Source organism: Coregonus clupeaformis, unplaced genomic scaffold (genome assembly GCF_020615455.1).
Source record: "Coregonus clupeaformis isolate EN_2021a unplaced genomic scaffold, ASM2061545v1 scaf0601, whole genome shotgun sequence".
In the NCBI taxonomy this organism is placed as follows: Eukaryota; Metazoa; Chordata; class Actinopteri; order Salmoniformes; family Salmonidae; genus Coregonus; species Coregonus clupeaformis.
The window spans coordinates 217,501-236,535 of NW_025534056.1; the positions used below are offsets into that span (position 1 = coordinate 217,501).

At 45.8% G+C, this 19,035-nt stretch overlaps 1 protein-coding gene across 1 annotated transcript in view; it reads left to right on the forward strand.

The window, feature by feature from the left end:
• Positions 1-19,035, forward strand: part of LOC121583068 (glutamate receptor ionotropic, NMDA 3A-like) — a 72,329-nt gene that overhangs the window by 23,063 nt on the left and 30,231 nt on the right. The window contains exons 4-6 of the mRNA XM_045216085.1: positions 8,485-9,321; positions 10,956-11,101; positions 18,843-18,958. Coding sequence (XP_045072020.1) covers positions 8,485-9,321; positions 10,956-11,101; positions 18,843-18,958 — 1,099 coding nt within the window. The remainder of the gene's footprint in view (positions 1-8,484; positions 9,322-10,955; positions 11,102-18,842; positions 18,959-19,035) is intronic.

Consider the following 19,035-nt stretch of genomic DNA (forward strand, 5'->3'; position numbering starts at 1 on the left):
TGGATTTGGACAGCCAGTTGAAGCAAAAAGTAAAGTCATTTATTGCATTTTCGGTTGCAATTGATGAAAGCACGGACATTACAGATGTTGCACAACTGGCCATTTTCATCCGCGGAGTTGATGACACATTGACCGTCACCGAGGAGTTCGTGGAGTTGGTGCCGATGACAGATACAACGACAGCAGCTGATATTTTTACCGCACTTTCGTCGGCACGCTGGACAGGGTCGGAGTGGACTGGTCCCGCGCTGTCAGCCTGGCTACAGATGGTGCGCCCTCAATGATCGGGAAAAAAGCAGGCGTTGTGACAAAGTTCAGAGAGAAAGTGCAATCTGCAAATGGAGGACGTGATTTTTTGACTTTTCACTGTATTTTGCACCAGGAGGCTTTGTGTTGCAAGTCATTAAAGATGGATAACGTCATGAAGGTGGTCATCCAAACTGTTAATTTCATCCGATCCAGAAGCCTGAATCACCGTCAGTTTGACAGCCTTCTCAGAGAGAAAGACCACATCTATGGCCTGCCATACCACACTGAGGTAAGATGGTTAAGCCGAGGTGCTGAGGCGTTTCTTTGATTTACGAGAAGAAATTGAACAGTTCATGGAAGAAAAGGGCAAACCAGTGTTAGAATTCCATTCCGCAGAATGGATGCAGGACCTTGCATTTATGGTGGATGTTACAGAGCACCTGAATAACTTGAACAAACAGCTGCAAGGGCGCAACAAAGTTGTCACGCAGTATTATGACAGGATACGTTCTTTCAAGTTGAAGCTGTCATTGTGGGAGACGCAACTTGCCGGTGGTGATGCAGCTCACTTCCCCTGTCTGAAAAATGTGTGCGCGACCCAACATGTGGCAGACATGAAGCGGTTCAAAGATAAAATAACGGGACTGTTACGGGAGTTTGAGCAACGCTTTCAGATTTTTGGTGAACTGGAGAAAGACTTCAACGTTTTTTGCTCACCATTCACCGTGAATCCCTTTGATCTGGCCGTCAGCATCCAACTTGAAATAATAGACTTGCAGTGTGACTCGGATTTGAAGGGCAAATTTGCCGCAGCTGGCTTGGACACATTTAATCAGAATCTCTTGCCAGGTTACCCCAACTTGACAGCCCTCGCTGCAAAACTGTTGTGATGTTTGGAACCACATATCTTTGTGAGCAAGTTTTCTCTGTAATGAGCATAAATAAAACAAAGCTGCGCTCAAGGCTCACGCACAAGCACTTGAATCACATCCTGAAGTTGGCTGCCACTCAGGATGTGACGCCTGATATTGATGCGCTGGTGAAAGCTAAAAGATGCCAGGTATCAGGAGTCAAATAATCTATGCAACCCCACTTAAAGTGCTACATGAGACACCCTGATATAGTTCTGTGATCTGTGATATACTTCTGTGAATCACTGAGGCATTGTGTGTTTGTGTGTTCTTTGTCCTCAGAACTTTCAAATAACTTGAGGTGTTTTATGATTAATAGTGATGTTGTGCTTTTGGACACACTGTCCTCAGGCTCCAGCTTTATGTTTATATGTTTTTATGTTGATGTGCTATTGTTTTTAATTGATTTTATTTTATTTGTATATTTAACCTATTATTGACTCTGTGGTTCTTGCACTTGTTTGGGGAACAGGATTTCATTCTTTTTATCTACATTTCTGCCTGAGAAATGAACCCCTGATATAGTTCTGTGATCTGTGAAACAGTTCTGTTAATCACTGAGGCATTGTGTGTTTGTGTTCTTTTTCTTTAGAATTTTCAAATAAACTTGACGTGTTTTATGATTAATAGTGATGTTGTGCTTGTACTATGTTGGACACACTGTCGTCAGGCTCCAGCTTTATGTTGTATGTTGATCGTATTAAAACAAAGAAAACAATCTGAAGTTGTTGTTTTTAAGTTATATATACCATGATTTTTCCAGTCCGGCTTACTTGGGAATAGATTTTCCTCCATGTGGCCCCTGAGCTAAAATGAGTTTGACACCCCTGCCTTAAGCAAACAGGAAAACGCTCATCCAGAGGCGGCGCTCCAAGTGGCTGGGGACTTTAATGCAGGGAAACTTAAATCTGTTTTACCTCATTTCTACCAGCATGTTAAATGTGCAACCAGAGGAAAAAAACTATAGACCACCTTTACTCCACACAAAGAGACGCATACAAAGCTCTCCCTCGCCCTCCATTTGGCAAATCTGACCATAATTCTATATTTTCCAGAATTCTTCAGATTTTTACATTTTAGTCATTTAGCAGACGGTCTTATCCAGAGCGACTTACAGTTAGCCATGGGATCCCCGTGGGATTGAAGAGTACAACACATCAGTCACTGGCTTCATCAATAAGTGCATCGATGATGTCGTCCCCACAGTGACCGTACGTACATACCCCAACCAGAAGCCATGGATTACAGGCAACATCCGCACTGGGCTAAAGGGTAGAGCTGTCGCATTCAAGGAGCGGGACTCTAACCCGGATGCTTATAAGGAATCCCTCTATGCCCTCCGACGAACCATCAAACAGGCAAAGAGTCAATACAGGACTAAGATTGAATCGTACTACACCGGCTCCGACGCTCGGAGGATGTGGCAGGGCTTGCAAACTATTACAGACTACAAAGGGAAGGACAGCCGCGAGCTGCCCAGTGAGAAAGCCTATCAGATGAGCTAAATTACTTCTATGCTCGCTTCGAGGCAAGCAACACTGAAGAATGTATGAGAGCATCAGCTGTTTCGGATGACTGGGTGATCACGCTCTCCGTAGCCGATGTGAGTAAGACCTTTAAACAGGTCAACATTGACAAGGCCACAGGGCCAGATGGATTACCAGGACGTGTACTCCGAGCATGCGCAGACCAACTTGCAAGTTTCTTCACAGACATTTTCAACCTGTCCCTGACTGAGTCTGTAATACCAACATGTTTCAAGCAGACCACCATAGTCCCCGTGCCCAAGAACACTAAGATACCCTGCCTAAATTACCACAGACCTGTAGCACTCATGTCTGTAGCCATGAAGTGCACATCAACACCATTATCCCAGAAACCCTAGACCCACTCCAATTTGCATACCTCCCCAACAGATCCACAGATGATGCAATCTCTATTGCACTCCACACTGCCCTTTCCCACCTGGACAAAAGGAACACCTACAATATGTGAGAATGCTATTCATTGACTACAGCTCAGCGTTCAACACCATAGGTCCCTCAAAGCTCATCACTAAGCTAAGGACCCAGGGACTAAACATCTCCCTCTGCAACTGGATCCTGGACTTCCTGATGGGCCGAACCCCAGGTGGTAAGGGTAGATAACAACACATCTGCCACGCTGATCCTCAACACAGGGGCCCCTCAGGGGTGCGTGCTCAGTCCCCTCCTGTACTCCCTGTTCACACATGACTGTATGGCCAGGCATGACTCCAACACCATCATTAAGTTTGCAGACGACACAACAGGGGTAGGCCTGATCACCGACAACGATGATACAGCCTATAGGGAGGAGGTCAGAGACCTGGCCATGTGGTGCCAGGATAACAACCTCTCCCTCAACATGATCAAGGCAAAGGAGATGATTGTGGACTACAGGAAAAGGAGGACCGAGCACACCCCATTCTCATCGACGGGGCTGTAGTGGAGCAGGTTGAGAGCTTCAAGTTCCTTGGTATCCACATCACCAACAAACTATCATGGTCCAAACACACCAAGACAGTCGTGAAGAGTGCACAACAAAGTCTATTCCCCCCCACAGGAGACTGAAAAGATTTGGCATGGGTCCCCAGATCCTAAAAAAGTTCTACAGCTACACCATCAAGAGCATCCTGACGGGTTGCATCACTGCCTGGTATGGCAACTGCTCGGCCTCCGACAGCAAGGCACTACAGAGGGTAGTGCGTACGGTCCAGTACATCACTGGGGCCAAGCTTCCTGCCATCCAGGACCTCTATACCAGGCGGTGTCAGAGGAAGGCCCTAAAAATTGTCAAAGACTCCAGCCACCCTAGTCATAGACTGTTCTCTTTGCTATCGCACGGCAAGCAGTACCGGAGCGCCAAGTCTAAGTCCAAAATACTTCTTAACAGCTTCTACCCCCAAGCCATAAGTCTCCTGAACAGGTAATAAAATGGACACACAGACTATTTGCATTCCCCCCCACCCACCCCGTCTTTTACGCTGCTGCCAAATTGTATATTGTTTATTATCTATGCATAGTCACTTTAAATCTACCTACAGTGGCTTGTGAAAGTATTCACCCCCCTTGGCATTTTTCCTATTTTGTTGCCTTACAACCTGGAATTAAAGTGGATTTTTTGGCGATTTGTATCATTTGATTTACACAACATCCCTACCACTTTGAAGATGCAACATATTTTTGATTGTGAAACAAATAAGAAATAAGATTAAAAAAAACAGAAAACTTGAGCATGCATAACTATTCACCCCCCACCCAAAGTCAATACTTTGTAGAGCCACCTTTTGCAGCAATTACAGCTGCAAGTCTCTTGGGGTATGTCTCTATAAGCTTGGCACATCTAGCCACTGGGATGTTTGCCCATTCTTCAAGGCAAAACTGCTCCAGCTACTTTAAGTTGGATGGGTTCCGCTGGTGTACAGCAATCTTTAAGTCATACCACAGATTCTCAATTGGATTGAGGTCTGGGCTTTGACTAGGCCATTCCACGACATTTAAATGTTTCCCCTTAAACCGCTTGAGTGTTGCTTTAGCAGTATGCTTAGGGTCATTGTCCTGCTGGAAGGTGAACCTCCGTCCCAGTCTCAAATCTCTGGAAGACTGAAACAGGTTTCCCTCAAGAATTTCCCTGTATTTAGTGCCATCCATCACTCCTTCAATTCTGACCAGTTTCCCAGTCCCTGCCGATGAAAAACATCCCCACAGCATGATGCTGCCACCACCATGCTTCACTGTGGGGATGGTGTTCTCGGGGTGATGAGAGGTGTTGGTTTTGCGCCAGACGTAGCGTTTTCCTTGATGGCCAAAAAGCTCAATTTTAGTCTCATCTGACCAGAGTACCATGTCTCTCTTTTGGCGATCACCAAACGTGTTTGCTTCATTTTCTCTTTAAGCAATGGCTTTTTTCTGGCCACTCTTCCGTAAAGCCCAGCTCTGTGGAGTGTACGGCTTAAAGTGGTCCTATGGACAGATACTCCAATCTCCGCTGTGGAGCTTTGCAGCTCCTTCAGGGTTATCTTTGGTCTCTTTGTTGCCTCTCTGATTAATGCCCTCCTTGCCTGGTCCGTGAGTTTTGGTGGGCGGCCCTCTCTTGGCAGGTTTGTTGTGGGGCCATATTCTTTCCATTTTTTAATCATGGATTTAATTGTGCTCCGTGGGATGTTCAAAGTTTCTGAGATTTTTTTATAACCCAACCCTGATCTGTACTTCTCCACAACTTTGTCCCTGACCTGTTTGGAGAGCTCCTTGGTCTTCATGGTGCCGCTTGCTTGGTGCTGCCCCTTGCTTAGTGGTGTTGCAGGCTCTGGGGCCTTTCAGAACAGGTGTATATATACTGAGATCATGTGACAGATCATGTGACACTTAGATTACACACAGGTGGACTTTATTTAACTAATTATGTGACTTATGAAGGTAATTAGTTGCACCAGATCTTATTTAGGGGCTTCATAGCAAAGGGGATGAATACATGTGCACGCACCACTTTTACGTTATTAATTTATTTGAATTTTTTTAAACAAGTTATTTTTTTAATTTCACTTCACCAACTTGGACTATTTTGTGTATGTCCATTACATGAAATCCATATAAAAATCCATTTAAATTACAGGTTGTAATGCAACAAAATAGGAAAAACGCCAAGGGGGCTGAATACTTTTGCAAGGCACTGTAGGTTGTTTTACCTCAATTACCTCTACTAACCTATGCCCCCACATATTGACTCTGTACCGGTAACCCCTGTATTTTGCCTCGCTACTGTTATTTTACTGCTGTTCTTTAATTATTTGTTATTTCTTTATCCATTTTTTACTGCATTGTTGGTTAAGGGCTTTTAAGTAAGCATTTCACTGTAAGGTCTACAGCTGTTGTTTTCGGCGCATGTGACAAATAACATGTGATTTGATTTCATGTTGAAAAGATAGCAACCTTCCCACTAGCCATGATTGGCTGTGATAATGAGTGGGCTGGACATGCCGAGAGATCGAGTTTTGAAATCAGTGGAATTAGAGTATAATAGTTTAGGAGATGGAGAAAACACCTGTCTCCGGATTACATCTTCAAACTAAGGGCAACCATGGCATCCGTGACAGAGAGGGAGAAGCGTCCGTCCATGTATACGGGTAAGATATTACACGTTTTAAATAGTCAGAAAGTCATTTTCTTTTGGCTGTCTCGCTAGCTAATGTTACGTGTACGATCTGTGTAATAATATTATTCGTATCTCAGAGCCATTTGCTTAAGCAATGGCTTTTTTCTGGCCACTCTTCCGTAAAGCCCAGCTCTGTGGAGTGTACATCGTAATTAAATTATTGCCAGCAGCACAGTTGCAGCAACCAACTCTCTGGATAACATAAAAACAGCCTAACCAGGTCTGCTAGGGCGAGTAAAATGGTCAGAGTGAGCTTTTCTCTCCTCTGTGTCTGGAAGTAGCTAGCAAGCTAGCCAACGTTAGCCAGTTAGCTTGGATGCTTGGCTGCTGTTGTTGTGTACGATCTTTGTAGTACTATTATTCGTATCTCAGAGCCATTTGCTTTGCTAGTTATAGCCTAATATTAGCTAGCTAACATTGAACCTGGTTGGTTAGCCACCTGCAGATTCATGCAGGGTAGTAACGTCATGAGTTGGGATTATGGTTAATTGTTTAGCTAGCTAGCTACATGTCTTATCAAAAGACTCCACTATGCAAGTAACCATTTCAATAGAATGTTCATGATGTCAATGTGACAACTGTTGATAGACGTAGCTGGTAAATTCGCTCTGGCTATCTACTCCGATTTCAGAGCATTCTCGTCTGAGTGTGCAAGAGCGCAGAATAACTGATGAATTTACGAACGCTCAATACCCATTGAATATGGCCTTTGTCAGTAAACGTTGTCAAAAAAGCATAATTAAATAGTTGCCAGCAGCACAGTTACAGTCACCAACTCTCTGGATAACATAAAAACAGCCTAACCTGCTTTGCTAGGGTGAGTAAAATGGTCAGAGTGAGCTGTTTTCTCATTTGTGTCTGGAAGTAGCTAGACAACGTTAGCTTGGGTGCTTGACTGCTGTTGTTAGGACAGAATGCTCGGATCAACCCTACTCTTCGGCCAGAGCGTCCAGTGTGCGCTCCAAACACTCAGAGAGCGAAACACTCTGAATTTACAAACGGACAAACTGACAACGCTCTGAGTTTATGGGCTGGGCTATAGCTTAAGAGGGTGTGAACGATGCTGAATGGGTGTAAACAAAGAAGAGCTCTCCAGTAGGTGTACCAAAACATTCAAAGGCCATTTTCTCAAAAGTGAGGTTACAAGTTTATCAACTTTCAAAGCAGAATGACTTTCCCATTGTTCCTCAACTGTAGTGTATGATGTACCATTTTCTAGCTCTGAGTCTCTACTTTTATCCAATGTAAAAAACACAATTTCAAATTTTGCTATAGAAGACCAAATCGAGCCGGTCGGTCACAATTGTGTCAAATCGCCACCATAATAAGAGTTCAAAATTTCATTATTTCTGTGTTCATATTTCAGAAGAACATATGGGTTCTTAGACATTCAGAACGGTGAAAAGATGCATGCTGAGGGCAAACAGAGAGCCACTCTACAAATGATCACTAACCCAAACAGGTCTATAATAGAAAGAAATCATATGTTCCAACTTCCCCCAGTCTCCCCTTACTAATGGGTATGTTCAACTTCAAACTGCTGTTGCTATGGTTATCCTCTCTTTTACTGCTGCTGTTGCTATGGTTATCCTCTCTTTTACTGCTGCTGTTGCTATGGTTATCCTCTCTTTTACTGCTGCTGTTGCTATGGTTATCCTCTCTTTTACTGCTGCTGTTGCTATGGTAATCCTCTCTTTTACTGCTGCTGTTGCTATGGTTATCCTCTCTTTTACTGCTGCTGTTGCTATGGTAATCCTCTCTTTTACTGCTGCTGTTGCTATGGTTATCCTCTCTTTTACTGCTGCTGTTGCTATGGTTATCCTCTCTTTTACTGCTGCTATTGCTACGGTTATCCTCTCTTTTACACCTCCCTCATTTTTTCTTTCTTTCTCTCTCTCTCCTTCCCTCTCCCTCACTCCTTCTACCCCTCCCTCCCTCCCTCCCTCCCTCCCTCCCTCCCTCCCTCCCTCCCTTCCTTCCTTCCTTCCTTCCTTCCTTCCTTCCTTCCTTCCTTCCTTCCTTCCTTCCTTCCTTCCTTCCTTCCTTCCTTCCTTCCTTCCTTCCTTCCTTCCTTCCTTCCTTCCTTCCTTCCTTCCTCCCTCCCTCCCTGATGGACTATGCTGCCTAGTCTAACAAACAGTCGTCCTATCAGGGCGCGGACTGGAGGTACCCATCACGGCTCCATCTGCGGGTGGTCACCCTGGTGGAGCACCCCTTCGTCTTCACCCGGGAGGTGGATGAGGACGGTCTCTGTCCCGCTGGTCAGCTCTGCCTGGACCCCCTCACCAACAACACAGCCCTGCTCCAGTCACTCTTCCTCCAGGGGCTTAATGACAGCATTCCCATGAAGTATAAGAAGTGTTGCTATGGTTATTGCATAGACCTCTTAGAGAAACTGGCGGAGGACATAGGCTTCGACTTCGACCTGTATATTGTAGGTGACGGAAAGTACGGTGGGTTTAAGAACAGGCGCTGGACAGGGCTGGTGGGGGATCTTCTCAGCGGAGCGGCCCACCTGGCGGTCACATCCTTCAGTATAAACTCGGCCCGGAGCAGGGTTATAGACTTCACCTCCCCGTTCTTCTCCACCTCTCTGGGCATCCTGGTGCGGAGCCGGGACACGGCTGCGCCCATCGGGGCCTTCATGTGGCCCCTGCACTGGTCCATGTGGCTGGGAATCTTCGTCTCTCTACACGTCACGGCCGTGTTCCTCACCGTCTACGAGTGGAACAGCCCGTTTGGGATGACGCCGCGAGGCAGGAACAGAGATAAGGTGTTCTCCTTCTCCTCGGCTCTGAACGTCTGCTATGCCATCCTGTTCGGCCGTACCGCTGCCATTAAGCCTCCTAAGTGCTGGACGGGTCGGTTCCTCATGAATCTCTGGGCTATCTTCTGCCTGTTCTGTCTCTCCACCTACACAGCGAACCTGGCCGCCGTCATGGTGGGGGAGAAGACCTTCGAGCAGCTCTCAGGAATACACGATCCAAAGGTAAGAAAGGCTACTCAGCTTTATTAACTTAATCATTTAAATATATGCTGTGTAGATGAGTACTACTTGCAGTACAGGCATAAATAGTGCATCATAGGGTGTTGTGGGGCTGAGGCTGGGCATGGAGCTGGGGCTGGGGAGAGGAGCCGGGGGAGAGGAGCCTGGGGAGAGGGGCTGGGGGAGAGGGGCTGGGGAGAGGGGCTAGGGGAGAGGGGCTGGGGCTGGGGAGAGGGGCTGGGGCTGGGGAGAGGGGGCTGGGGGAGAGGGGCTAGGGGAGAGGGGCTGGGGGAGAGGAGCCGGGAGAGAGGAGCCTGGGGAGAGGGGCTGGGGAGGGGGGCTGGGGAGAGGGGCTGGGGAGAGGGGCTGGGGGAGAGGGGCTGGGGAGGGGGCTGGGGAGGGGGCTGGGGTATGGGTATGGGGAGAGGGGCTAGGGGAGAGGGGCTAGGGGAGAGGGGCTATGGAGAGGGGCCTGGGGAGAGGGGCTGGGGGAGAGGGGCTGGGGAGGGGGGCTGGGGAGGGGGGGCTGGGGTATGGGTATGGGGAGAGGGGCCTGGGGGAGAGGGGCTGGGGAGAGGGGCTAGGGGAGAGGGGCTAGGGGAGAGGGGCTATGGAGAGGGGCTAGGGGAGAAGGGCTAGGGGAGAGGGGCCTGGGGAGAGGGGCCTGGGGAGAGGGGCCTGGGGAGAGGGGCCTGGGAAGAGGGGCCTGGGGTATGGGTATGGGGCTGGGACTGGATGAGGCATAAGGTTCAGGAGGTTATGGATTTTACAATGGAGAGGAGTTGAAGTCAAAAAGATATTTTTGAAAAGAGTCCAGTAGATCTATGAGGGTTGTAGTGTTGTGGAGAGTTCCAGTTTAAAGTGCAGGATCATCACAATGAATCAGTTCTAAGTAGCCTGGGGTGGTCCTAGTGGTCTACGCCGCCTCCAGAATAGGTCATATAATGTACCAGTGTGAATGTGGGATGGAATCCGACCCACTGCTATTCTAGCACACCCTCTCCTCCTATCTTTCCTGTAAGTCTTTCACTGTCCTGTCTAAACAATATATGTGAAACGGCTGGACAGCACAACTCCTTTAGAAATAAAACAAATAACAATCACAGTTTAAAGGTGACAGGAGCTAAGAGAGCTCTGTAACAGGTACAGGAGGTAATAAACCACAGTTACAGGAGGTGATAGACTACAGTTACAGGAGGTAATAAACCACAGTTACAGGAGGTAATAAACCTTAGTAACAGTTACAGGAGGTAATAGACCACAGTTACAGGAGGTAATAAACCTTAGTAACAGTTACAGGAGGTAATAGACCACAGTTACAGGAGGTAATAGACCTTAGTAACAGTTACAGGAGATATTAGACTACAGTTACAGTTACAGGAGGTAATAAACCACAGTTACAGGAGGTACTAGACTACAGTAACTGGAGGTAATAGACCACAGTAACAGTTACAGGAGATATTAGACTACAGTTACAGTTGGTAATAGGTCACAGTTACAGGAGGTACTAGACTACAGTAACAGTTACAGGAGATATTAGACTACAGTTACAGTTACAGGAGGTAATAGGTCACAGTTACAGGAGGTACTAGACCACGTAGACCACAGTAAGAGTTACATATTTTCTGTTCTTCCAGCTTCATCACCCATCACAGGGGTTCCGCTTCGCGACGGTCCGGGAGAGCAGTGCTGAGGATTACCTGAAGAAAAGCTTTCCAGAGATGCACGGATACATGACACGATACAATGTACCAGCAACCCCAGATGGAATAGAACATCTGAAGTGAGTCAAGATTATACAATACTGACTCATCACTCATAACAGTTACAGGAGGTGATAGGACTGTTGTGTGGACCTCTGGCAGTCTCTATGGGGGTGCCACAGGGTTCAATTCTCGGGCCGACTCTATTCTCCGTGTATATCAATGATGTCGCACTTGCTGCTGGTGACTCTCAGATCCACCTCTACGCAGACGACACCATTTTGTATACATCTGGCCCTTCACTGGACACTGAGTTAACAAACCTCCAAACGAGCTTCAACGCCATACAACTGGCCTCCAACTGCTCTTAAACACTAGTAAAACTAAATGCATGCTCTTCAATCGAACGCTGCTTGCACCCACCTGCCCGACTAAAATCACTACTCTCGGCGGGTCTGACTTAGAATATGTGGACAACTACAAACACCTAGGTGTCTGGTTAGACCGTAAACTCTCCTTCCAGACTCACATTAAGCATCACCAATCCAAAGTTAAATCCAGAATCGGCATCCTATTTCGCAACAAAGCCTCCTTCACTCATGCTGCTAACATGCCCTCGTAAAACTGACTATCCTACCGATCCTTGACTTCGGCGATGTCATTTACAAAATAGCCTCCAACACTCTACTCAGCAAATTGGATGTAGTCTATCACAGTGCCATCCGTTTTGTCTCCAAAGCCCCATATACTACCCACCATTGTGGCCTGTACGCTCTTGTTGGCTGGTCCTCACTACATACAGTGGGGGGAAAAAGTATTTAGTCAGCCACCAATTGTGCAAGTTCTCCCACTTAAAAAGATGAGAGAGGCCTGTAATTTTCATCATAGGTACACGTCAACTATGACAGACAAAATGAGAAAATAAAATCCAGAAAATCACATTGTAGGATTTTTAATGAATTTATTTGCAAATTATGGTGGAAAATAAGTATTTGGTCACCTACAAACAAGCAAGATTTCTGGCTCTCACAGACCTGTAACTTCTTCTTTAAGAGGCTTCTCTGTCCTCCACTCGTTACCTGTATTAATGGCACCTGTTTGAACTTGTTATCAGTATAAAAGACACCTGTCCACAACCTCAAACAGTCACACTCCAAACTCCACTATGGCCAAGACCAAAGAGCTGTCAAAGGACACCAGAAACAAAATTGTAGACCTGCACCAGGCTGGGAAGACTGAATCTGCAATAGGTAAGCAGCTTGGTTTGAATAAATCAACTGTGGGAGCAATTATTAGGAAATGGAAGACATACAAGACCACTGATATTCTCCCTCGATCTGGGGCTCCACGCAAGATCTCACCCCATGGGGTCAAAATGATCACAAGAACGGTGAGCAAAAATCGCAGAACCACACGGTGGGACCTAGTGAATGACCTGCAGAGAGCTGGGACCAAAGTAACAAAGCCTACCATCAGTAACACACTACGCCGCCAGGGACTCAAATCCTGCAGTGCCAGACGTGTCCCCCTGCTTAAGCCAGTACATGTCCAGGCCCGTCTGAAGTTTCCTAGAGTGCATTTGGAGTATCCAGAAGAGGATTGGGAGAATGTCATATGGTCAGATGAAACCAAAATATAACTTTTTGGTAAAAACTCAACTCGTCGTGTTTGGAGGACAAAGAATGCTGAGTTGCATCCAAAGAACACCATACCTACTGTGAAGCATGGGGGTGGAAACATCATGCTTTGGGGCTGTTTTTCTGCAAAGGGACCAGGACGACTGATCCGTGTAAAGGAAAGAATGAATGGGGCCATGTATCGTGAGATTTTGAGTGAAAACCTCCTTCCATCAGCAAGGGCATTGAAGATGAAACGTGGCTGGGTCTTTCAGCATGACAATGATCCCAAACACACCACCCGGGCAACGAAGGAGTGGCTTCGTAAGAAGCATTTCAAGGTCCTGGAGTGGCCTAGCCAGTCTCCAGATCTCAACCCCATAGAAAACTTTGGAGGGAGTTGAAAGTCCGTGTTGCCCAGCGACAGCCCCAAAACATCACTGCTCTAGAGGAGATCTGCATGGAGGAATGTGTCACACCCTGGCTCTGGGGACTCTATATGTTGAGCCAGGGTGTGTAGATTCTATGTGGTTTTGTTCTATGTTCACAGTCTAGTATTGTATTTCTATGTTGGCCAGAGTGGTTCCCAATCAGAGGCAACGAGTGTCAGCTGTTGCTGGTTGTCTCTGATTGGGAGCCATATTTAGACAGGCTGTGTTCCCACAGTGGTTGTGGGATCTTGTTCCTTTTGGTTTGTTCCGTGTTGGTTGTTTAACCTAGGACGTCACGTTGTTCGTTTATTGTTTTGTTCTTGTTATCACTAAAGATAATAAAGTATGTTCGCTCATCACGCTGCGCCTTGGTCTACTCCGTTCAACGATTGTGACAGAATGGGCCAAAATACCAGCAACAGTGTGTGAAAACCTTGTGAAGACTTACAGAAAACGTTTGACCTGTGTCATTGCCAACAAAGGGTATATAACAAAGTATTGAGAAACTTTTGTTATTGACCAAATACTTATTTTCCACCATAATTTGCAAATAAATTCATTAAAAATCCTACAATGTGATTTTCTGGAGAAAGAAAATCTCATTTTGTCTGTCATAGTTGACGTGTACCTATGATGAAAATTACAGGCCTCTCTCATCTTTTTAAGTGGAAGAACTTGCACAATTGGTGGCTGACTAAATACTTTTTCCCCCCACTGTATTCGACACCAAACCCACTGGCTCCAGGTCATCTATAAATCTCTTTTAGGCAAATCCCTGCCTTATCTTAGCTCATTGGTCACCATAGCAACACCCACCCGTAGTATGCGCTCCAGCAGGTATATCTCACTGGTCATCCCCAAAGCCAACACCTCCTTTGGCCGCCATTCCTTCCAGTTCTCTGCTGCCAATGACTGGAACGAACTGCAAAAATCTCTGAAGCTGGAGACTCTTAATCTCCCTCATTAACTTTATGCATCAGTTGTCAGAGCAGCTTACCGATCACTGCACCTGTACACAGCTCATCTGTAATTAGCCCACCCAACTACCTCATCCCTATATTGTGACTAACTTACCCTCTAAATACACCTCCGCTGTCTTCAACTAGGATCTCAGCGATTACTGCCTTATTGCCTGCGTCCGTAATGGGTCCGCGTTCAAACGACCACCTCTCATCACTGTCAAACGCTCCCTAAAACACTTTAGCGAGCAGGCCTTCCTAATTGACCTGGCCCAGGTATCCTGGATGGATATAGATCTCATTCCATCAGTAGAGGATGCCTGGTTGTTCTTTAAAAGTAATTTCCTCTCAATCTTAAATAAACATGCCCCATTCAAATATATAGCCCCTGGTTCTCCTCAGACTTGACTGCCCTTGACCAGCACAAAAACATCCTGTGGCGTACTGCATTAGCATCAAATAGCCCCCGCGATATGCAACTTTTCAGGGAAGTTAGGAACCAATATACACAAGCAGTCAGGAAAGCAAAGGCTAACTTTTTCAAACAGAAATTTGCATCCTGTAGCACTTACTCCAAAAAGTTTTGGGACACTGTAAAGTCCTTGGAGAATAAGAGCACTTCCTCCCAGCTGCCCACTGCACTGAGGCTAGGAAACACTATCACCACCGATAAATCTACAATAATCGAGAATTTCAACAAGCATTTTGCTACGGCTGGCCATGCTTTCCACCTGGCTACCACTAACCCGGCCACCAACTCTGCACCCTCCGCTGCAACTTGCCCATGCCCCCCCCCGCTTCTCCTTCACACAAATTCAGACAGCTGATGTTCTGAAAGAGCTGCAAAATCTGGACCCCTACAAATCAGCTGGGCTAGACAAGCTGGACCCTTTCTTTCTAAAACTAGCCGCCGAAATTGTCGCAACCCCTATTACTAGCCTGTTCAACCTCTCTTTTGTAACGTCTGAGATCCCCAGAGATTGGAAAGCTGCCGCGGTCATCCCCCTCTTCAAAGGGGGTGACACTCTAGATCCAAACTGTTACAGACCTATATCCATCCTGCCCTGCCTTTCGAATGTATTTGAAAGCCAAGTTAACAAACAGATCACCGACCATTTCAAATCCCACCGTACCTTCTCCACTATGCAATCCGGTTTCCGAGCTGGTCATGGGTGCGCTTCAGCCACGCTCAAGGTCCTAAACGATATTATAACCACGATCGATAAAAGACAGTACTGTGCAGCCGTCTTCATCGACCTGGCCAAGGCTTTCGACTCTGTCAACCACCGCATTCTTATTGGCAGACTAAATAGCCTTGGTTTCTCAAATGACTGCCTCGCCTGGTTCACCAACTACTTCTCAGATAGAGTTCAATGTGTCAAATCGGAGGGCCTGTTGTCTGGACCTATGGCAGTCTCTATGGGAGTGCCACAGGGTTCAATTCTTGGGCTGACTCTTTTCTCCGTGTATATCAATGATGTCGCTCTTGCTGCTGGTGACTCTCAGATCCACCTCTACGCAGACGACACCATTTTGTATACATCTGGCCCTTCATTGGACACTGTGTTAACAAACCTCCAAACGAGCTTCAATGCCATATAACAATCATTCAGTAGCCTCCAACTGCTCTTAAACACTAGTAAAACTAAATGCATGCTCTTCAATCGAACGCTGCTGGCACCCGCCCACCCGACTAGAATCACTACTCTCAACGGGTCTGACCTAGATTATGTGGACAACTACAAATACCTAGGTGTCTGGTTAGACTGTAAACTCTCCTTCCAGACTCACATTAAGAATCTCCAGTCCAAAGTTAAATACAGAATCGGCATCCTATTTCGCAACAAAGCCTCCTTCACTCATGCTGCTAAACATGCCCTCGTAAAACGGACTATCCTACCGATCCTTGACTTCGGCGATGTCATTTACAAAATAGCCTCCAACACTCTACTCAGCAAATTGGATGTAGTCTATCACAGTGCCATCCGTTTTGTCTCCAAAGCCCCATACACTACCCACCACTGTGACCTGTACGCTCTTGTTGGCTGGTCCTCACTACATGTTCGTCATCAAATCCACTGGCTCCAGGCCATCTATAAATCACTGCTAGGCAAATCCCCGCCTTATCTTAGCTCATTGGTCACCATAGCAGCACCCACCCGTAGTCTGCGCTCCTGCAGGTATATCTCACTGGTCAACCCCAAAGCCAACACCTCCTTTGGCCGCCATTCCTTCTAGTTCTCTGCTGCCAATGACTGGAACGAATTACACAAATCTCTGAAGCTGGAGACTCTTATCTCCCTCACTAACTTTAAGCATCAGTTGTCAGAGCAACTTACCGATCACTGCACCTGAACACAGCCCATCTGAAATTAGCCCACCCAACTACCTCATCCCTATATTGTTATTTATTTTGCTCTTTTGCACCCCAGTATCTCTATTTGCACATCATCTCTTGCACATCTAGCATTCCAGTGTTAATACTAATTGTAATTATTTTGCACTATGGCCTATTTATTGCCTTACCTCCATAACTTACTACATTTGCACACACTGTATATATATATTCTATTGTGTTATTGACTGTACGTTTTGTTTATTCCATATAATAATAATAATAATAATATGCCATTTAGCAGACGCTTTTATCCAAAGCGACTTACAGTCATGCGTGCATAAAACATTTTTTTATCGCACTGCTTTGCTTTATCTTGGCCAGGTCGCAGTTGTAAATGAGAACTTGTTCTCAACTGGCTTACCTGGTTAAATAAAGGTGAAATAAAAAAATAAAAATAAAAATAACATGGGTACCAAGACAAGACAATACAATTCTGACTCTTCACAGCTTTAACATGAGTACCAAGACAATACAGGCTTCATATAGGGAGACTTCATAACTGTTGTGAATATGTCCCACAGGGCCAGATTTAACACGTTTAGTACTCCAGTAAAACAAAGCTACACCATTTCACTGTCTACACTTACACTTAGACGTAATGTTTTATTCCTCTCTGACAATAACAGATCAATATGTTTTATTCCTCTCTGACAATAACAGGTCAATATGTTTTATTCCTCTCCGACAATAACAGGTCAATATGTTTTATTCCCCTCTGACAATAACAGGTCAATATGTTTTATTCCTCTCCGACAATAACAGATCAATATGTTTTATTCCTCTCTGACAATAACAGGGCAATATGTTTTATTCCCCTTTGACAATAACAGGTCAATATGTTTTATTCCTCTCCGACAATAACAGGTCAATATATTTTATTCCTCTCCGACAATAACAGGTCAATATGTTTTATTCCTCTCTGACAATAACAGGTCAATATGTTTAATTCCTCTCCGACAATAACAGGTCAATATGTTTTATTCCTCTCCGACAATAACAGGTCAATATGTTTTATTCCTCTCCGACAATAACAGGTCAATATGGAATGTGTCCAGCTATCATCAATACATGAGTAACAGCATTAGTGGCACTGGGCTCTGTTCACTGCCAGCCTCTCCAGTGCTACACGTATTGGGCTCTGTTCACTGCCAGCCTCTCCAGTGCTACACGTATTGGGCTCTGTTCACTGCCAGCCTCTCCAGTGCTACACGTATTGGGCTCTGTTCACTGCCAGCCTCTCCAGTGCTACACGTATTGGGCTCTGTTCACTGCCAGCCTCTCCAGTGCTACACGTATTGGGCTCTGTTCACTGCCAGCCTCTCCAGTGCTACACGTATTGGGCTCTGTTCACTGCCAGCCTCTCCAGTGCTACACGTATTGGGCTCTGTTCACTGCCAGCCTCTCCAGTGCTACACGTATTGGGCTCTGTTCACTGCCAGCCTCTCCAGGTCCACTGGAGCTGCTGTGTGCCACTATGTGCCCTTTGACCCTCTCCAATATCTGCTACCCAATCTGAAACTGTTTCTCAAGTCATCTCACATCTTCTCTGGAGCAGAGCAGAGTTACTGGAGCTGAGGGCAGAAGGCTGGGGGGCTGAGGGCAGGTTGGGTGTGATTAAATATACCTTTCTCTCTGTGTGGGGGGGTGGGGTGGGGGGGGACTATTCTATGCCTGAAGACTGGCACCTGCTCGACACTGATAAGATCCTTCTGGAATGTATTTTGATAAGGACGTGTACACTGTATCCGCTTGCCTGAGTTTCTTTCAGAGACAGAAATAGTCCTCCCATATTTACTATATCCAACAATATATATTAGTATGCATTGACATGTGGACACCTGGAACTAAAACAGAGCTAACGGCAGGCAGCTTAGTGTTGGGCCAGTTACCGAAATGTCGCTGGTTCGAATCCACGAGCTGACTAGATGAAAAGTCTGTCTGTGGCCTTGAGCAAGGCACTTAACCCTAACTGCTCCTATAAGTCTCTCTGGATAAGAGTGTCTGATAAATGACTAAAATGTTAAATGTCTAACATCAGTAGGTTGAATTTATTTATTTATTTTGAAAAAACATCCTTTCCTGATGTTGATTATAGTCCATTTTCAAGACTGCATCTCAAATACCGTAGTCCCCTGTAGCTCAGTTGGTAGAGCGTGGCGCTTGCAACGCCAGGGTTGTGAGTTCGTTTCCCATGGGGGGCCAGTATGAAAAATGTATGCACTCACTAACTGTAAGTCGCTCTGGATAAGAGTGTCTGCTAAATGACTAAAAATTTTAAAAATGTAAAAATAGCACCCTATTCACTATGGGCCCTGTTCAACAGTAGTGCTCTATGTAGGGAATATGGTGCCATTTGGGTCATAGACAATGTTAGAGAGATGCAATTTATTCAGTAGCAAATCTTCTGTCGTTTTCAGGCATGATCCACAGCAACTGGATGCTTTCATCATGGACAAGGCCTTACTAGACTACGAGGTGTCTATAGATGCAGACTGCAAGACACTCACTGTGGGGAAACCATTTGCAATTGAAGGCAAGTAGATTGACATGAAATAAGGTGCTAATTCTATATCCATAATGAAGAGGAACGAGACAGGTATGTCCCCTCTC